General features: G+C 39.3%; 1 protein-coding gene across 1 annotated transcript in view; it reads right to left on the bottom strand.

Moving 5' to 3' along the window:
• The window catches only part of LOC139716165 (uncharacterized), a 172,228-nt gene that overhangs the window by 2,748 nt on the left and 154,823 nt on the right, over window positions 1–14,657 (bottom strand). Inside the window, exons 96-111 of the mRNA XM_071627725.1 lie at window positions 13,961–14,056; window positions 12,835–13,092; window positions 12,160–12,220; window positions 11,358–11,460; window positions 10,609–10,666; window positions 9,896–10,076; window positions 8,597–8,712; window positions 7,827–7,965; window positions 6,799–7,064; window positions 5,935–6,061; window positions 5,404–5,475; window positions 4,627–4,733; window positions 3,798–3,906; window positions 3,057–3,191; window positions 2,321–2,424; window positions 329–530 (exon numbers count right to left, since the gene is read on the bottom strand). Coding sequence (XP_071483826.1) covers window positions 329–530; window positions 2,321–2,424; window positions 3,057–3,191; window positions 3,798–3,906; window positions 4,627–4,733; window positions 5,404–5,475; window positions 5,935–6,061; window positions 6,799–7,064; window positions 7,827–7,965; window positions 8,597–8,712; window positions 9,896–10,076; window positions 10,609–10,666; window positions 11,358–11,460; window positions 12,160–12,220; window positions 12,835–13,092; window positions 13,961–14,056 — 2,134 coding nt within the window. The remainder of the gene's footprint in view (window positions 1–328; window positions 531–2,320; window positions 2,425–3,056; window positions 3,192–3,797; window positions 3,907–4,626; window positions 4,734–5,403; window positions 5,476–5,934; window positions 6,062–6,798; window positions 7,065–7,826; window positions 7,966–8,596; window positions 8,713–9,895; window positions 10,077–10,608; window positions 10,667–11,357; window positions 11,461–12,159; window positions 12,221–12,834; window positions 13,093–13,960; window positions 14,057–14,657) is intronic.

Genomic DNA, 14,657 nt, shown 5'->3' with positions numbered 1-14,657 from the left:
TCTGTCACTGTTTTGCACGCAAAAGTCATGCCTCTTAATATTCAATAATGTAGCTAATGGTAATTTGAAAGAAAACCAATCACAGATTTGTCGTACAATGTACATCTGAGCAAAGCTTGGCAGTTTCTCTCCTGCTTTGCTCATTACATGTCCAGAGTAACAGAAATCTACAAAAATTACGTAGATTTTAAAAACTGAATGTTTTCTCAAAGCATGACTACATTGCTGTCTCAGAATAATGTGGCACACAGGGGGTTAACACCATGGCACATAGAGTGTTGTGCATGTAACAGATTTCTCTTGAAGATTTAATGGACTGTGTAACTACCTTTAGCTCAGCTCCAGGGAATTTCTGGTGGACTGTCTCGATGATCACAGGCATGTCCGTCTTAGAGGACTTCTGGCCCCTTACAACGAGGGAGTATCCGTTGCCGTGGCGATGTCGGACGTGCTGCGGACTGCCGAGACAGCAGAAGTGGCCGTTTACCATGATGGCCAGTCGCGTGCAGACCGCCTCGCACTCCTCCATGCTGTGTGAGAGGAAGAACAAAAGGGGACCACTTCAAAGATATTTGACTTTAAGTAAACTGCATCTACTGGCTCCTGACCAGCAGCATTTGAGGTGTAGCAAAATAGTTTAGAATTAGCATGAGGAACATGCTGTTTCAGCAGCAAGTAGTGAAAAAAAAAATCATCTTAAGGTACAGGTACAGATTGCGTGGAAAGGTAACTGTGTCTTCACGCAATTACATAAGAGGACAATCATACTGTCAAACTCATGACCAGAGATATCTCCAATCACGGCTGCCTATCCCTTGTCACGAAAAAAACAGAAAAAAAGAAAGGAACTGCATACAGCGCAGGACTAACAGAAAATGATTGTAAAAAAAGCTATGCATTTTGCACTCAGTCACAGTTTTGGAGTGTTACATTCTCAAACAAGGAAAAGTAGAATTTACGCGGTGCGTAATATATGTCCCCGCCGGAAGTAGCATTTTGTAGCAAAATGTACAATACAGGTCACAAATCAAGGTCAAAGGTCAAAGAAATCAAAGGTCAAAATACTGTGTAGAAGTTTTGAAGCCCTCACCTAGTGCCATCACATAAAGCAAACGGAATTGAAATCGGGTTAGAAATGGCGAAGGAGTAGCATTTTGTAGCCATTGTACAATATAGGTCAAAAATCAAGGTCAAAGGTCAAAGAAGTCAAAGGTCAAAATTCTGTGTAGCAGTTTTGAAGCCCTCACGTAGTGCCATCACATAAAGCAAACGGAATCGAAATCGGGTTAGAAATGGCGAAGGAGTAGCATTTTGTAGCAAAATGTACAATATAGGTCAAAGGTCAAGGTCAAAGGTCACAACTGAAATTCTGTGTAGAAGTTTCAAAGCTCCCACATAGTGCTATCATATAAAGCAAACAGAATCAAAATTGGCTCATAAATGACAGAGAAGTAGCAAATTGAAGATTTTGATCACACACGGACACACGGACACACGGACGGACACACGGACGGACACACGGACGGACACACACACGGACACACACACGTACGGAGCCCGTTTCATAGTCCCCTGCTCGAACTCGTTCGGCGGGGACAATAAAACTCTATTTCAATAGGTTGTTACCTCCGCTAAAGGAAGGAGGAGGTTAAATGATCATTGGCATTGGTTTGTCAGTTTGCAAAATAACTTAAAAAGTTGTAAATGGATTTTAACAAAACTTGCAGGAAAAGTTGACAATGACACAAGGAAGAGATGAGTCAATTTTGATAGTGATCCGGGAATTTCAATAGATTTTGGGAGAATTTTTGATCTTTTTGCAGATAGGGTCAATGAACTTTATGAGTTCAAGCTGCATGTATTTGCGGTTTGCATACGCGCACTATATAGCATGTGCTGTGCTCGGGCGAGGAGCTGTTGATGACGTAGCTGATGACGTAAACAAAAACGTTCACATTGGGAAATTGGGCGTTTTTCAGCATGCACGCATACTGTAATTACGGGTGGAAATGAGCTGCTTGGCTGGACGTCTGCGCTCGGAGTGCTTTTCTAGTTTGTTAAGTCAATGCTGCACAGTGGCCCTGGTCCAACGGTCCCTAACCAGTTAAAATCACTGTCAGAAAAGTAACTTTTTTAAGGAGTGGACCAGTAAAACATGGAAAAACTGGGTATCTACTGGTCCAACAGACAGGTTGGACCAGTAGAAAAATGGGTAAGTGTGCAGCCCTGGTTAGATGATGCAAAAAATTGGCACACTTGTGTATGGTAATGCACTCTCTCAGCAAAGACAGAGATATCGGGGTCGTCTATCACGTCTTACCTGTGAGAAGTGAGGATGACCGAACGGTTGTCCTTGACGACACTGACGATGCTGTTCAGCACTCGCTGCTTGGTGATGGGGTCCATTCCGGTCGTCGGTTCATCCTGGTGGACAGACATATCAGTCACACATCAGTAATAGAATGAAAATGTCACCAAGGAACTTATAAAATATTCATGATTAAGTTACAGCACATGCACATATATAAATTTACAACAGTGCAAAACATAAAAACAACAGCTCTAGGCATACATGTGTATGAACTCGTTCATAAAATACAGGAAATATTCAGTGGACGATTGACCAATAAGATTATAGTGTAGGAATACCTCTATCGAATTATTTTACTCAAAACACTTGTTTACAAGTTATGCCATTTTGACAAGGGAGGAGTTACTTTTTTGTGTGTTTATATATGTTTGTAAATAAATGTCTAATCAATATAATTATAACTATCTATCTATATATCTATCACTCTATGACCTTATCTATCCATTTATCTTTCTATCTACACTGTATCTATTTATCTATCTATCTATCTAAATCTATCTACCTATCTATCTATCTATCTATCTATCTATCTATCTATCTATCTATCTATCTATCTATCTATCGATCTATCTATTTATCTATCTTTCTATCTATTCACCTGTCAATCAATCTAGTTATATACACTTGTATGTCTGCATGACTGTATTCACTACCCTACACATCCCTTCATCCATCTCGTACTTACCATGAGCACAATGTCAGGTCTTCCCAGGAGGGCGACAGCCACAGCTAGACTCCTCTTCATGCCACCACTGTAGGTAGAAATCCTCTTCTTGATGTATGACTCCATACCAAGCTCCATGGTAATATCAGCAACAGCCTGGGGGAACACGGAGAAAAGACTAATAATCACATATCCAGAATATTAAATGGCAGTGTCATGGTCTAGTGGATGGTTTTTCCACCCAAGACTTTCTTTGAAAAGAAAGTCTAGGGTTCAAAAGCCTTCCCATGGTTTTGGGACCTCACAATTGTGGGTTCATATTCTTATCCACACAATGGCTCCTCACGTGTGGGCACAAGGAACATACGCATGCTCAAATACAAACCAACCAACAATCAACAAACCAACCTATTAACCCAACCAAAAACCAAAACAAAACAAAACAAAAACAACAATAACTAATCTACCAACCAAATAAACAACTACTCAACCAACCAACCAACCAACCAACCAACCAACCAACCAACCTACCTGCCTACCTACATGTGTACCTACCTACCATCCAACCAACCAACCAACCTACACTGTACCAACCATCCAACCAACCTACATTGTACCTACACTGTACCATTCACTACCAACCAACTAACTGACCTACAAAATGTACCAGCAAACATCTATCATAGTCAATCAACCAAACAACCTGTTAACCAACCTATCAACCAAAACAACTGAACAAAACAAAGAAAGAACATTACTAACCTGTTTGGTGTGTTTCGAAGGAATGCCCTTGATTCTGGCATAGCAGTAGAGAAGTTCCCTGCCAGTCAACTGCTGGTACATGGCATTCTCCTGGGGGCAGTAGCCAACACTGGAATGTGAAAGACAAAAATCAGCAAAATGAAAATACAAGTGTATCAGTACTAAAATCTCATTCAAATTTGAAAGTCTTCAACCATGCAGCAGTGCACTTCTGGGCTGAATTTTATGAAATATGTTGCATTGTGGTATGAACTCTATGTTTAACAAAAAATCTTGGCAGTAGTCATAACATAGTCGACTTGATACTAGCACACACAGGAAATCCTTGTGTGTGTTTGTGTGCATGTGCGTAGATAGCTAGCCTGGTGGTACATACAGAAAGAGAAAGATTAATAAAATTTTTGACAGATTCCTAGACAGAAAGACTGGAAGATAGAATGGGAAAAGATCAATAGAAGGATGAATAGATTGATGGATAAATATATTTATGAATAGATGGGTAGATTAGAAAAGATGAAGCAAAAAAAAGCTGCTGAAAACTGCTTATCCAATTGTGGTACGCCAATGGAGTAAAATGGAGTCAAAAGAGGCCTTAACTTTCGATCCTAGCAGAATCTTCATCAGAGGCAAAATGAAAGAGATTAGAAAAGAGATAAAGTTGTAGATGGACATAATTGTATGAATGGATAGATAGACAAATAGACAGATATATAGATTGATAGATTAAAAGAAGGATAGATAGAGAGATAGTTATACAGATATACATTGTATGTATACAAAAGCAGAGAATATTACACAGTAAGTTGACATCTTCCTTAGATTGTCGTACCTGAGTGCTCTGTTCTTGATTGACCCACTGGTAGGGGCGAGGTCCCGTGTCATCATTCTAAATGTGGTCGTCTTACCGGCCCCATTCACACCAAGCAGTCCAAAGCACTGTGGAACATTACACAGAAATTGGTAAGCCTTAATTAAAGCTGGCTCGACACAGATAAATGCACAGATATTATGGAGATAAAGAATCAAATATTAAAGGGATCGTACAGTTTTTGGTTGAGACCTAATTTCAGGTTTCTAACATTTTTCGGTGAGATAATGAGAAACCTCTTATGAAATATGAAAGAGCATATAATTCTATGAGGAATTCAACGTTTATGTGATGAAAATTGGTTTTGAAATGGCTGAGATATCCAAAAAAGAGCGATTCTAATAAAGTGTGGAACCCACACTTTATTACGATTGCTTTGTTTTACTTTGTTTTTGGATGTTTCAGTCATTCCAAACCTGATTTTCATCAAATAAACTTTGAATTCCTCTTAAAATGGTATGCTCTGTACTATATCATAAGTGTTTTCTTGGTATCTCACAAAAAGTTAAAAGCCCAATTCTCATCTCCACCAGATGCCCCTCTTAAAGAACAAAACCGACAACAATGTAGTCTCTATGATATTTCGAAAAATGTATATTGGGGGGAAACTTGCCCTTTAAGGAGGCAACAGTAGAATCCTGCATAATTGGCTGATACTGTCACAATGACAAAGGAGATGAGATTTCATGAAACCATCATATGGAAAGAGATATGAAAAGAGCGGAAACTCATTCTTACCTCTCCCTTGGGAACTCCAAGGCACAAGTCATTAACAGCTACAATCTTCTTTCTGGCTGGTCCTCTGTATACCTGCATACAAAATAAAAAATAACAAAATGAAGTAACTGGAACGTGAACATCAGAATTAAGCGTGGCTCTCAGCACCATTACGTGTCTACGTCTCATTTGGTGCAGTGAAACCTTTCCTGATAACAACTTTTCTCCCGAACGGATCACAAATTCATTATATCCTGTGTACATCATAATTTCACTAGGCTTTTATTTTCACAAATTTGGCAAGTAGGATGCTATTTGAGAATTTCACAGCATGCAAAAACATCAACTCTGATCTTGACATGAATGCAATGAGCATGCATACATTCCTCGATTCATTTCTGTATTCTATTATCGCCAATTTAACCACTCGGGAAATCGTCAAGAAGTCCTGATGTGTGAAAGATAAGACTCACTGAATATATGACATACACAGTAACTTGATATATAATTCCTGTTTCAAATGTCAGTCTGTTATCGTATCAGCCTCTTTACCTTCCGAATCTCTGCCATGGTGACGAGGTCGTTGGCACTACCTCCAGTGAGCACCCGAGACCTCTCGTCCATCACGTCTTCGTTGTTCTGGTACGTGGGCGTGGTCTTGCAGCTTGGGTCGATGCAACTGCATCGGATTGGAAGACAAGAACGATTGTATGTCAAGGGGTGACAGGCAAAATCTGACCCGGACAACGGTACAATGCCACAGCAGAAACTTTTCTCAATACCATGGTCCCTTAAAAAAAATCACTTAATCAAATGAAGATTTTTCTCTCATTAAAAATATTTCATTTGTTTTGATAATCTACCGATCAATGCTTTAAGTCATTAGGCATGAACTTCTTTGCAAAGCTTTATCTTGCTGTCGTACACATTCCAATACCCCTATGTTGATAATGATGCTATTTTAAATACAAAATGGTATGAAATATAAAATACAAAGCATGTAAAGCAAGGCACTACAATGTGGCTGAGATTATTTGTCCATTTCTATCTGTTCGCTGTAACGCAAATCATGAAATATATATCCAAGCTAATTCTCTGTTTAGACAGATAATCCTTTCTGACAGGTAATTAATTTTCAAATGTGAAGCTACAAGCCATCTGAAGTTAAAGCCTGTAGCTTTCAACTTTGATACTGTACATTTTTTCTCATGCACTGAATAAGTAAAATAAGAGTAGAGAAAGTACGGGACTCAAAGAATAAGAGAAATAACACAGACAGACAGACACAGGCAGACACACACACACACATAATACAGGTAGACACAGACAGACAGACAGACAGATAAGTTAGATATTAAAGCACAGACAGAGAAAAATGTAAAAAGGAAGCAGGTGAGAGAATGAAGACAATCCCACCTGCTGATGCTACTGTTCTGGATGCCATCAACGATGAGAAGCAGGAGGAAGGCAAGGGCGCCCTCCGCCGCCAGCGCCACCAGCTTCCACTGCAGGAGCTCAAAGGGGTCCTGGTACACCCCGTCATCGACGCCGAAGGCGCCATAGATGTCGGCGGTGATCTGGTTCTGGATGAGGTCCAGTAGCCCCGACGAGAGGCAGAAGGGAGTGAAAGCCAGGAAGGCCCAATTCAGGTAGCCCAGGATCTCCTCATCCTCCTCTGAGAGCTGGTGAGGGTTAAAACAAACAGAAGAAGTTTGAGGGATTGGAAAAGGTGATGACAAACAGGTATTGAGGGTGACAAGACTTACTAGGTTGGTACTTGTACCACAATACAGTTGTACATAGCAACCATAAAACATTTCACACTTACAACAGGACCTAAAATCTCTACAATGCATTGCGGTTGACTGTTAAACTTGCTTGACACAAAGCAATATACAGTATATTAATATACAGGGACGTGAGAGTACGTGATGAAAAAGTCTCGGAAAAATCTGAAACTTATGAAAAAGAAAAGTCATACTGTAAGTGCATATCCGGTGAACAGTTTAATGCCTTTCAAAAGTCTATAAAGTGGGTTTGGCAGAGTAAATAGTCTCAAATCAGATTAAACTGTGTACTCTCACATCTCTGGTTACAATTGATACCAATCTGACACCCAATAAGCCATTTCAAATATGGGTGTTGGCTGTGACACATCTGTTCACTCAGATGATGAAATTAACTGACAAAGACTGAACCAGAATATAAAATTACAAATAAAGAGTAAACACAGAAAGATGCGGAGAAAAGCAGTTACTATGGTAATCAACAAACACTTTCTTTAAGGCAAACAACCAAAACATTAACATGCCCACAAGCTGTACAGCTAACAGATCCTGCGACACTATGTGATGGACCAAAGCAAGGACTGAAAAGAAAAAGAAGATGAGCTAAAAGATGAAGACACAAATGTACACAAAGATGCCAAGGGGCGGGGCTCTCACCGTGTCCAGGGCAATGAGCCAGTTGGGCATGTTGGTGACGACGGCGGTGAGGAGGATGGAGCAGAAGAGGACGATGAAGGCGGTCCCGGCGTTCTTGAACAGCGAGATGAAGAGGTAGATCTGGCACAGCATCGCAAACCTGTCGGAATGAAAAAGAAGAAAAGAGTCAACAACTTTCAGGTATTAGGTTTGGGCTGGGGAAAAGAAATTTCCATTACTTGGACAATTACACTGTAAATGAAATTGAGTCCAGTTCAGGCTTAATACTGCATTCCATTGTCAGTACAGTGATACAGAAGCTAACAAAGTGTCAGCATGACTGCAGATTAAATACTAACTTACATTATCATGCAGAACACTGGTACATTGTATGTACAACTTGTCCATAAGACAATATCTCTAGGCAGGATATAAAGCAAGGCCAGGTTGAATGTATACTAATCGAGGGACACTATAGAGAAATAACAATTATTGCATTCAGCAACAGTAAATGAAACTAGCCCCCCTCCCCCCCACCCCACCTGCAAAAAAAAACAAAAACAAAAAAAAAAACAAAAACAAAAACCTGCAAAAGAAACCTAATGCAATGTCACTGTCAAGAGTTATATGAGGTGCAAGATACATGTACACACTCAGGTGTGACCTTTTCCAATGTTTGGCAGTTCACATACAGTGTTGGGATGGAGCATGATGAGACAGAGGGAACACAATATATTTATCAGGGTGCACTGTATGAAATGATGTGGTGAGAAATGTTTTTGTTTCTTTACCCATAGAGCAGAGCCAGAGCTGCAAAGGGTCCGATGTTGGTGAGGGAGATGAGGGAGCCGTACTCAAAGATCTTGAGGACGGCCATGATGAGACCGACGGGGATACAGTAGATGAGCTGGAAAAAAAAAAGAAGAGGGGAGAATCCATCAGATACAGTGTATTTCTGTGCATATCAGGGCAACTAGTGTACCCCCACCCCCCAAGGACAATTACTTCCTGGCTATATACTGGTTAGTGATAGGGTTAGAGTAAAGATTAGAGTTTGGGTTAAGGTCAGGGTAAGGGTCTGGGTTATGCCCAAGGGTAATTGCCCTAGACCCATATGTACAATGCAATGTTGCTATGAAGGTGGATCAGATGTTTTCTCAAATATATGATGCTTCTGTACCTAGAAACCTTGAAGCTAAAAACTATGAGGACAAAGGGTCAATTTTACATCACTTGGAACTCTCACCATAACTTTCAAAACTTTTGAAACTTTCCTTTAGATTTACAAAGAAAAAAAAAAGCAATGCTCACTCTTCAGATAATAGCTGTATGTATGGCACTTTTGGTCCAGACATGTAAAGCCTGGAATGACTTTCAATGCGGCCCAAATTACAATACTGCCACTACGTCAAGGTTAAACTTGAAGGAAGAACATACTTTGGTAATTACATCGATGCCATTGCAGTGACAAAAAAAAAAGAGGAAAAAGATTCACTTTTTGTAAGTCATTGTGCAAGAAAATTAGCTGTGTTACAGACATCTATAATCATGAAATAAATCAGAAATATTTACCAAATTGACTTTTTTAACAATCATGCCCCAAAACGATGGTACATATACCTTTGTAAAAAGAAAAAGTAGAAAAATGAAAAAGAAGCGTAACATTGATAATGACAACTACAGACTGTATACTGTAACTACAAGGAAATAAACCGACAGGTAAGTCTAGGTTTCAGAACAATGTCGATATCATTCTTCAATCATGTCTTGCTAGACTTGCTTTAACCCATTGAAGATGGGCTGATTTTGCTACAACATGCATTTCCTATACACACCTGCACGAATATACTCAGGACTCGTCCTTAAGCCGTTGAGGACAAGTCCCGAGTATACTCAGGCAAGTGTCTATGGGAAATGCGTGTTGTAGCAAAATCAGCCTGTCCTCAATGGGTTAGCGGGTTAAAGTTCAAGGTATACAAGACACATTTGCCCTTTACAGGATAATTCATGTCACACTGTAGAGAATAGCGATGGTTCCAGGAAATCCTACAGAGAGGTCAACAGTTTTATGACAGTTATCTTGGTCTTACCATATCCCAGAGGAGGTTGGTGGACCAGTAGGCAAAGGTGCCCACGCCCGAGACGTAGTGGAGGCGCTTGGAGCCGTTGATGTTCTCGTCAATGAGGAACATGGCGAAGGCGGAGGGAATGAGGGCAAAGGCAGCAACGATGATGAGAGTGATACCAAACAACTCTCCAGCCTCCAACCATCTGGAATGACACAGAAAAAAAAATCTTCTGCATCATACATTGTACATTGTACCGTTGCTACCATTCTGACTTCAGTTAATGAAATACTGCATACGTCATACATGGCATGTATTTAGAGGGATTTTATTTTCGCAAGTTTTTCAAGTCAGGTGACGTTCACAAATCTTTAAAATACATGGAAACATTAACCGTGGTCCCAACATGAATGCAAGGTAAATGTTTACACTTCTCTGTCTATTCCTGCACCACCTGATTGCCAATTTAATCACTCACAAAATTGATGGGAAGTCTCACTTGGTGAAATATCAGACTCGCTAAATACATTTGCAGTTTCCTTTTGGCTGTGAGATGTGCCATTGTACAACTGTAGTTTCAAATTTGCTTATAGGATGATTTCTCTTTCCCTCGTCAGAGCATTTGCATTTATTCTTAAAGCAACCGAGCAATAAATAAAACAAACAAAACAAAAAACCTTGAGGATTTATTATAAAGACTAAATCCTTGGAAGAGAACTTGTGGCGTGATAACTTACACATTGGTGCCCAGATCTTCTTTGGATAGCGAGAGGGGATGATTGTAGGCTGTGATACCTGTAGATAGGTACAGCACAAAAGTACTACAGAATTAAACACTGTAACTGTACCACAAACATATAAATTACAAGATCAGGGTGGGAAGGTGGCTAGATGGTTTGAGGCTAGCTCAGGACACACACCCACACCCACACACACACACACACCCACACACACACACACACATCAGAAAAAATAGACGAAGAATGCTGTTGGCTCATGATTTACCACAGATGACGAGCAATACAAAGCAAACGGTATAAACCAGCACATTGATCCATCCATCCTGTAAACCTATAATCACTCTCTAGCTCTAACATTTCTTCCATGAAGAAATTACTGAATACACCTTTCCTAAAAGTGTTCCGGTGCAAATAAGCCATATAATTAAGGCAACTGCTGTATGCCAGTACATCGACATGGAAAATATGCATGACATTCAAGCAATATAAAAAAATTGCAGTTGCAACAAAATTGTACGAGATTTTCTTTTCAAAGAAAATAGAGTCACAGTCTAAAGGATCTACAGTTTTCTCTCAAACATCAAATATTTAATATAGTCTTTATATACTCTGACCTTACAATTTAATGTGTGTTGCTTTACAATGTCATTAATGTACGTATGTTGCAAGTACAACACTGTATAATTTGTGTAGTAACTTGATAAATAAAATGAAATGAAATATTGCTGGGATGCAACTCATCTCACCAAATTCTGAGGCATTGGCATCCACGGTGGCCCTCAGGATGATGTTGTTCATGACGTTGAGGAATGTTGGCATGGCATGTAAACCACGGTTGTTGAACCAAGCCTGCAATAAGAACCAAAACTTTTAATACAGGCCGACACGTAGTGCCCTAAATTCCACACAATGGGTATGGAATAAACTAAATATTCATACACATCAGGTTTCTGTCAAAAGTTGAACGTCAAGTTTTACACAAGCTTTGATGTTATAACAGCAGATACAAAGGAGGGTGAAATGACCTTGAAGAACTGTACAGTTTATATGCCATATACAATTGTATCTAGTGAGTCTATCCTTGTTTTCTTTTCTTTTTTACGCATTGGGACTTCCTGACGATTTCGTGAGTGGTTAAATTTGCAAACATGGGGTACAGTACAGGGGTGAATCCAGGAATTTCGTAAAGGGGGGGCCCAAAGAATATTTCTGGTTCTACTGCCGGGTTTCATTTCATTTTTTTTCCCCTTTCATTTCCTTTGTTTTAGCAAAAGATAAAGAGGGGGTGCGCCCCCAGTGAACACCCCTCTGGATCCGCCACTGCAGTACTGGATGAAAAAATGCATTGCACATTGCATTCATGTCAAGATCACAGTCAATAATTTCGCGCATCTTAAAATTCGCGAATAGCTCCTGACTCGCAAAATTCGCAGATAATAAAAACCTCACGAAATATTTAACGTATCCACTAGATGGATATTTCACACAAATGTACCATAAACAGGAGGGAAAATTGGACATTGCTGTAGTTGTGACAGTCATTCTCACCTTGGCCTGAGTAGTGGTCTGACCATCTCCTTGCACATCAAACCAACTCACTCCTCCATACCTTGAAGAAAGGGGCAAAAAAAAAACCAAAACATCATGCAGTGAATGCTACACTGTAGTAGGGTGCCTGTTTACTATGATATCCCAAACAGTGCAAATTGCATACAGTATGTGTACACTGTATGTTACCATTTTGAAAAAATAAAAGAGAAAATTTTTGCAGTTCACATGCAAATGTATATGTCGAGATAAGTAAAAATGCCAAATTGAATAAGTATCTTTTTCCTCCATGTCTTTTATTTTTCAAAACATGATAACATAAGAGTATTGTTAATAAAATGTGACTCAGAAACTGTGTCAAGTTTTGTTTCTTTGTTTTGTTCTGTTTTGTTTTTCTATTGCTATATAGATGTACATCAAGTAACTCACACATTGTCTTTGGTGCATGGAATTGCAGAGTCAGTGCACATATTTGGCTGGACTATAGTCACAAATCAAGCATCATGGAATGATCAGAAAAGTCATCAATACACTTTGCACTATTCTTAGTTGCCTTTCTTGAAGACTATCACTGAGAGGATCTTCAAACACACTCATTGCAAATTTAAAATATACAAAAATTAATGATCCTCTTGATAAACAAATAATTTGTTCATTCCCTACACCACTCCTTACCTTGAGTCCTGATATTCCAGCTGGGTGTCCACCAGGTACATATTCTTGTTCCTCTTCGGGGTAATGTCCTGGAGGTAAATACCAAGATCCGTCAGAAACTGGGGAGGGGCCACGCCCCCGGCATTCGGGGAGCACTCCACCCCTATCCCCGTGGTGGTGCAGTTGCACTGGTTCGGCGGAACCACCGCCAGCTCGGGGGCGTAGATTCCGGTGAAGTTGTAGGAGTCGGATTCTGAGTCATCGCAGGAGTAGGAATTCCTGCAGACCAAGCACAAGCAAATGCAGACAAAAATGACAGGGATGTACCGAAGCATACAGTATAAAAATGTGCTTGCACCTGCATGGGTGCAACAATACCAGAAATCCAGAAAGTTAAATGACTAGAATGTTTGTACCTCTCGTTTATTGTTAGTCACCATTTCCATGTCTGTAATGTTCACTCAGCAGAATCAGGACAATGTTCCCACATCATCATTGAGCCTTATACTTTTTACCCTTTCATTATTGACCCTTGTACTTTTTATCCTTTCAGCATTTTGATCAATAATTAATCAATCACATATCAATTGACCATGTAGTCAACCAATCAATGCATCTGTCAATAAATCAATCACCCATTCACTCACACTCAAAATCAATTAGTCAATGTATCCAGTCACCATAAGCAAATCAATCAAAAAATCAATTAATCTATTAGCATTGTCACTTAATCAATCAATCAATCAATCAATCAATCAATCAATCAACCAATCAATCAATCAATTAGTCAATCATTAAATCATTCAAGTTATCTATCAATAAATCAATCAATCAATCAATCAATCAATCAATCATTAAATAAATCAAGTTATCTATCAATCTATCAATCAATCAATCAATTCATAAATCAAGCAATCAGTCAGTCAATCTTTCTATCTACATGACATATGATCAATCAATGTTTCCATCAATTTATCAGCAAGCCATCCAAACAATGAGTCAATCAGCCTATCTGTAAGTCACCTGATCAATCATTCAATCAATATACACCTTGTAGTAGTACTGATTAATCAACCAATCTGTCAATTAACCAATCAATCACTTTTATCAATCCATCAACCTGTAGACATGTTACTGTAAGACTCACATCTGGACTGAATCTTCCAGACAGGTGGTTCCTAGACCTGGTGGATCCAGGAGAGCATTCAGCAGCTTCTCTCCCACAGGGCTGGAGCTCTCATGACTGCCATGGTGTGTGGGGAAAGAATGAGAAGTAGTATGGTCAAACCTCCTCAGAGCAACCAACTGGGCAAAAGAACCAACTGTCTCTAACATTTGTTTGCAATGTGCAAATGATAATGAGAGAAATGCTATAAGAAAAAAGACATTAAAGAGATTATGACTGAAGATTATGAGTTTGTACTACGTGTATGTTGACATTGAGACAATAAAATAGAGGGCTAAAGAGTTTGGAAGTAAAACTCTCTCTTAATGCCACTAAATGTAACTAGATAAAAACCTAAAGCAATATGACATGTAACTTTAGGTTTCTATTTAGTTACATTTAGTGGGACCCGTAGAGACGGTTTATACCTTGACATTGTATAAACAAGGGGTTATGCAAATTTGAAAAATGCTGCATATCAATATCACTTCAAAAAATACTAGTTATGTAAAACATTAAGTTTCATCAATGAAAAACTGGGTGTGGTGGAACTTTATGTAAGCTCAATTTTGGCTTATTCAGTAAACCACACATGTTTGTGATGTTACCTTTTAAGGGAATGAGGCATTCTCTCTCTCTCCCTCTAAATATATATCCCTATCTCTTTTATTTTCTCTCT

Source organism: Diadema antillarum, unplaced genomic scaffold, assembly GCF_040938485.1.
Source record: "Diadema antillarum isolate AM-2024a unplaced genomic scaffold, OU_Dant_1.0 scf00000062, whole genome shotgun sequence".
NCBI lineage: Eukaryota > Metazoa > Echinodermata > Echinoidea > Diadematoida > Diadematidae > Diadema > Diadema antillarum.
Note: the sequence above shows the minus strand (reverse complement) of the source record. Positions and strands in the feature narration are given on the sequence as shown.